General features: G+C 43.3%; 1 protein-coding gene across 4 annotated transcripts in view; it reads right to left on the bottom strand.

The window, feature by feature from the left end:
- SMG7 (SMG7 nonsense mediated mRNA decay factor) overlaps window positions 1–4,110 on the bottom strand; it is a 29,120-nt gene extending 25,010 nt beyond the window's left edge. For 3 of the 4 annotated variants that reach the window (XM_010136163.1, XM_010136164.1, XM_010136165.1), the window contains exons 1-3: window positions 4,086–4,092; window positions 2,893–3,010; window positions 1,830–1,962 (exon numbers count right to left, since the gene is read on the bottom strand). In XM_010136163.1, the coding sequence (XP_010134465.1) occupies window positions 1,830–1,962; window positions 2,893–3,010; window positions 4,086–4,092 (258 nt within the window). Of the gene's footprint in view, window positions 1–1,829; window positions 1,963–2,892; window positions 3,011–4,085 lie in introns of all 4 variants that reach the window. The other variant, XM_010136166.1, reaches the window with a different exon arrangement.
- Window positions 4,111–6,530: the final 2,420 nt, after the last annotated feature.

The following is a 6,530-nucleotide window of genomic DNA, read 5'->3' as shown; positions in this document are numbered from 1 at the left end:
CACGCTGAATTAGGAGAATTCATGCTATCTTTCAAAGGTGTCATTTACACAGGCCTCACAGCTGGAGAGCTGGTATCTTGCCTGAGCAATATGTTTTGACTAAAAATGGGACGATTAACATCACAGCAAACAGAGAAAGACGACACAGTCTGTGCTGTCATACACAAAAAGAACAAAATTTCCTCATACACTGCAGGGAAGAACAAGGCTTTTGCGAGATGAAGGTGGAGATGGTAGAAAACCCTCAGCAACCAATTCACAGCCTGTCAAACTGGCTGCTTCAAATACAAAGCTTTCCAAAAAACAATGCCAAAGGGAGAAAAAAAACCCAGGTAAACACACAGATTCTGGAAAAAAAAGACCCTGGAGTTTCCTTGCAGATGCTCAGAATCAAACTAGGAATTGATACAGTAAGAATAACCCACCGTGCACGTTGTAACCTGAAGACAATGCAAACCAGCCACGACAAAGTCTAGTCAGACCACTGCTTAAGACTGAGGATTCAGCAGTGACCATGCTGCTGAAGCAGACACCAAATAAGGGGAAAAAATTGAAAGAAAGGTAAGTTATCTTTATTAAGGCCATTATCATACACCATTCTCCATCATCTACAAGCTGAAATCTAACACTGGAAAGAGTATGGCCAAAAACTGGCAGTAAGGAATAAATACATGACCAGGAATCACACCCCTTTTGCAATTAACTGAAAACCTCACAAAAGATCCTCAGCAAAAGAGCACTCAACAACAATACAGTTTTGCTTCAGAAGACGACAAGTTGCTATAACCGATGTTTCAATTCTATGTAATTGGTGATAAAAATAAGACTTGAAGATGTGCTTGAAAGCCTGGGAGCCTTGATCATAAATGCTACATGATACTCCCAGAGACAACCACCCCACTTAAATGCACCACCATGGTGGGCACTAAGTTAGGTGTTATTCAGAAAAAAGCTGTATTCAAATATGTTTGTAGTACATAGACAGTTCTTGGCAAACATTAACCGGGTGCTCACCATCAGCAATAGGAGTTACAAGGAAGGAAGACAGAACAAAGTACAGAACAGTAAGCTGTCACACACATCCTCAGGGCACCTGCGCTTTGGAATTCTGCACATACTTTCTGTTCTTGAATAACTGGGGCCAAGAAAAAGCCGATTATCTTTGTCTGTCCTTTGCTATATAGGGAAAGCCTCACATTTGTCAAAATGGAATTAGGACAACAGTAGTGAATGGGAATTTTGAGAGAAATGACAGAAAAATGAGAGCTAAGAGTAGAATGAAAACATCGAGTAACATGTTTGTTGGGTTTTGTGTCATTGTTACTCTTAGACTTAGAATTCTTCATGACTGCAGAGACCAGAGTAAACAGCTTCAAGAAGAGAGTTGCTGAAGGCTTAGACCTCCTAACAGCCAGATGATTCAGGTACAAACTAGCTCAAGAAGACAACAAGCCAGAATCAAGAGACTAGGGACTAAACAGACCTTTCATCTTACCCAAAGCAGTGGGGTTTAGGCTTTAAAGCAGAGTCTATTAGAAAGGAACTTAAAGCAAGGGACACTGCTTGAACCAGAACAGCAATAGTTTCCTACTTCTAAGAGAAAAAACAGAGTTTACCCACGTAAATCCAATCCTTCCAGCCTTTCTCAAAGAGATTGTTTACTGGTATGACATTGGAGCTCACGTCTCTTGGGCATTTGCTGGGGCAGCACAGGAGGTCTCACAGCCGAAGCTTTGTGAAGCACCCACACAGAAGCAGCGTAAGGCTGAAGCATGTTTGCTTCCAGGCCATGCAAACACACTGCAGCAGATGTATTTTTTGCCACTCACCTGTGTGTAGAAGCCACTAGCTGCCTCTAAGAACAGAGAAAGGTTCGCCTGAACTTCACTCCGATTTGGATTCGCTCTGTTTTTTGCCTGACCCTGTAGCGTCGTGATCTGATTTTTAAAGGCATGATTCCAACTGAAAAAAAAAGATTACTTCCTTTTTACTTTGGAAATGTCTTACGCAGATGGCAGAAGCAACAGGAAAGAACGGTTTAATGACGTAGCATCAGACATGGAAATGAAGAATATTCAAATTCAGGCACCATTCAGATTAGAAACAATACTAAATGCAGAAGAACTACCCTTCCTCACCTCTCATGACTAGGGAAACAGGCCTTGATACTGTATAGCTAACTCTGTAACAGCATCAATATTTGCTTGTAATTTTTTTCTTTCAGGCAGCATAGATCTCTCTTCTAAAAATAGAATGTGGGGTATAAAAACCATTCAGCAGGGGGAGAGGGGCAGGGACAGGACAACTCAGCTAGCCTACTCACCCTGCTTCCCCTGAAGAACTACACGCTTCTTTTAACTAAACCTGTTACAACCCATATCTGCATTTAAATAACAGAGAATGAAGAAAACCCAGCAGGATCTTCCCCTGATACCAGCGTGCTCATGGCCCATTAAGAAAAGTTCTCTCCTGATACTCCTCCCTCTGCCCAGCCCTACCTTAGAGCGCTTAAAATGAGGGTCTTTGGAAGCTACTCAGTTCCTGCTAGACCTTGCTCAGGTGATTACACGAGGCAAATGTTCTCCTTTCTGGAAACTGCAAACTTCAGCCCTTCCAGCACTGCAGAGAAGACTGATGTTTCTTTCTTCTCTCTCTTCTGTTTCAAATCCTACTCCTGCATGATATGGCTGCTAATTGCCAGAAGTAAAATACAAACCCATGGAATGATGGAGTGCTCTTCGTCAACTCTGCAGCACGTGCCCGTGCTTCGTCCCACATTTTAAAGGAAAGACGACAACCATTTCATACGATACAATTGCTTGTCCGGAAGTTTCAGGGTTTCCTGCTCATCAGCCCAGATTACATATATACATACAAATTTGAGATACTTACAGGTCCTGCTCCACTTTTTTATCTAAGGCATATTCCAAATCGGTCACTAGCATTTTCTGATATAAGTCCTGTAGAGCTTGCCTGGACGTCCAGACTTCCGCTGGACCCAGTTTTGAATCTGAGTGACAAAAAGAAAAAGTAAAGACACAGGAGTTTTAGTAATAAACTTTTGGACTAAGGAATTTATTCCAAATGATTTTTCACTCACTCAAAGAGCCTAGCACAGTGTAAGATATCCAATGCCAAACACCCGCTTTTATCTCAACAGCAAAATACAAGAACTACAGAGGGACTAGGCATTAACTGATCACTGGTCAACTGATCAGTCTCCTACACCACCAGAACTAGACACGAGCAAAGTCAGCAGCTGGCAATCTAAAAAACCCCAAACAAATGGAAGGAGGTGACTCTCTGTAAGTCATTAAGCTGCAGAACTTCTTGCCACTGGATTAATTTAAAAATATTTCCAGAGTAGCCTGAATTAGCAGAAAATAAATCCATCGAGGCGTGCTAAATAGGACAGTCCCTGGAGACAGCACTGTTGGTATTTAGGAGAACATTGTGGGCAAGTACTTCCACACACTTGCCATTTTCTAACTCCTTGGTAGCTGTCTGCTTTCCAACACGCAGGGTGAATGCAAACACTACTCCCCGCTCCCTCATTTCCCATGCCTTGTAGAATCACCCAGGCTGGGGCTGCGGGGGCACGAGGGATGGGCCTCAACCCAGGGAAACTCTTCTGCTGCTGATGTGACCACTCCTGCTGGATCAGACAGATCCAGGCAGTTATAATGTTCCTATGGGGACTACACCAGTGTAGGCTGATACATTGATATAAACCATTTCCATTTTCCATAAACACATAGGGCTTAAATCACCATTTGTAGCATCTACAGGCTGCACTTTCATAACACATGTGGTAGTGTCCACATCAACATTGCCATCACCCAGGTTTCTCAAAACGATCCAGATCCTTGCTAACCCCAAGTGCACCAGTTTCTGTGGTAGTCCGGACAGAAGTCTCTGGGAGAGGAGTAGAGACGTGACTTGCACCTCCAAATGCTTTAAAACACTCAAAGTCAACTTTAAGAACACACTTTCCAGAGAATTCTTAGCATAAGGAACACAAAAGGAAAACAAAACCAGGACTCAAGTATTAACAGTGAGATCGAGTGTATAATAAAGGCAGTTACCTGTCATGTCAGCCTTCAGGACTTCTGCCTGCCTGTAAGAAAGTAATAAAACAATAAATTAGACTGATCAAAACCTGAATTACGCTAAAGCACATTCACGCAACAGTGAGTAGATAAAGTGGGGCCAGCTCCAGAGAGTCTGCCTACAAGCTACATGGCAGTACAAATCTGAGCTACTGTTGTTTAACAGCATGATTTCTTCTAATTGATGCCATTACAAAAGTCATTTGATTACTTTTCTCTGCTTAGCTTAAGTCTTTCAGAAAAATGTCCTGCCAACATTAGTGATAGCTGCCTACCTGTAACTAGGAATTTGATAATAACTTCAAGTTGTCACACGTGAAATGTAGTGGCCAACAGTCAGAGCAAAGCAAAGTCCCATCACTGTCTGTTAGCACATTGTCACAGCCTTCCCGCCCCTCAGTGCTGCACTTTCTGTAAGGAGAGGAAATAAAAAGACTATGGCTGCTCCAATCACCTCTCTTCCTGGCACTGCCTCCCCAAAGTCACAGTTTGATCAGGCTTTCAAGACAAAAAACCCAACACACAGAACTGGCAACTACAGATGACCAACTACTGCTCCTTTGCTGAATATCCTCTGCAAATCCCCACTAGGGATTGCTAAATATAGTTGAGAAATAGTTTCTCAAAAAAAAAAAAAAAAAAAAAAAAAAAAAAAAAAAAAATACAAAGGGTCAGCAATGGCTGGGACGGAGCAGACAGTCAAGATGCCACAGGGTTAAGCACTGTGTCAGCGGTACACAAAACTTCAAGGGGCAGCGCTGCTGGCCTGTCTGACGGGCACAGCATTAACACAGGGTAGGGAGGGGCAGGAGGGACACAGGGCTGCCTGGTTTGGCTGGAGTTAGGTGGAACACATCGCTTCCCTTTTGCTACGCTCAAATGTTTACATATATTTGCAAACAGTGCAAGCTTCCCATACCAGGCATGGAATCCTTCTAGCCTATGAAATACCCACTTCCACCCACCTCTCTCAGCAAAAAAACCTACACATGACTAACATGAACATCAGATGCCAGCTTGGGAAAGAACAGAGAGCCAGGAGAAAGAACCACCTAATCCCTACAGCAGCTTCAGGAACAAGTGTATACTCTCTCTTGCCAATGTGAAGTTGTGGTGACTGTAAAAATTGTTTTTCAGGTTGTTCTGGGTTCTACTGACTGGCCAGAAGTTAGAGGGAAAGTTTTGATATCTGTATCAGGATTAAAAAGATATTGCAATGGTGCTGGTGCTTCACTAGGAAGATGTATGTTGGTAAGTTATTGACTGCCGGAATTACCTACAGCGACTCGGAGTCACCACAGCGTATTGTCCAAGAAGCAATGAGATGCTTCAAGGGCTTTAATTATTAAAGTTAATAATATCTTAATTGGTGCTAGAAGTAAATCTGTACATTCCTCACCTGCTTCACCCATTTAATCCCTTTAAGAAACTTCTTTTAGTTTTTTTCTTTCAAGAAGGCATTAATACATTTTTTATACTCCTAAAAACAGGGTACACTGGAAGCAGAGATAACCAATTACTGACAGACAAGGAAGGAGAATTTTAGGTACCATGCCACAGGACAGCTGAAAGCCCAAGAAACACGGCTGCCTCTGCAGGATGGAGGTAACGAAAGGCACTCAGCAATGCCCTCCCCATTGCCACAGCCAGCAGGACAGGACAGAGCAGATCTTTCCCCAGCTCCCAGCTAAGAAGAGCCAAGGAAGGACAGCAACCCCGTCTGCGTGCCACTCCTGGGGAGCCTCCGCGGCACTGACTGGCAAGTCTTGTCTAGCAGAAAGCTGAGCCGATTCTGCATTGCTGTGAGCTGGCGGTTAGAAACGTCACTGCTCAGAAAGAAAAGCTGACTCGCTCAGGTGCTGACGTCTCTCTTACCAGCCAAGGTAATGCAGTTTGGCTCGTGCTTTAAACACCTGCCCATTGAGCAAACTTTTTCTTTGAGCTGAGAACACGATCTGCATTCCCAAAGCCATGAACCCTACTGAGAGGTTCAGCCTGAGTGGGACGTGTGGTACCGCTCCAGCAAACACGAGCCCAAAATTCTTCTCCAGGCAAAAAGGCTCTGCCCTGTAAAAGCCAAGAACTGCTCCTCTGAAAGTTACTTGTGCAGAACTACCTTTCACTATGGTAAGCACTAATCTTTTATAGGGGAAATACAAATGACACCACCACAAAGGATTTGAGTACAAATTTGACCAGCTGTTGCCTGAAGAATTTAGAGGGAGAGAGCCTCAACCCTTGCATCAATGCAGCTGCCGACAGATGCCCTGTAAATGCAGAACCCTAACAATATGACTGGACCTGAACTTTTACCAAAAAGATTTTTTAAGAACATCTTTTTTGGAAGACAATATTCATGCGCTCAAAGAACGAGAGGCTTTAGCACCAACCTCTTCACCAGCTGTAAAGCAAAGTGCTTTT

This window comes from Buceros rhinoceros, unplaced genomic scaffold (genome assembly GCF_000710305.1).
Source record: "Buceros rhinoceros silvestris isolate BGI_N320 unplaced genomic scaffold, ASM71030v1 scaffold35655, whole genome shotgun sequence".
Classification (NCBI taxonomy): Eukaryota; Metazoa; Chordata; class Aves; order Bucerotiformes; family Bucerotidae; genus Buceros; species Buceros rhinoceros.
Note: the sequence above shows the minus strand (reverse complement) of the source record. Positions and strands in the feature narration are given on the sequence as shown.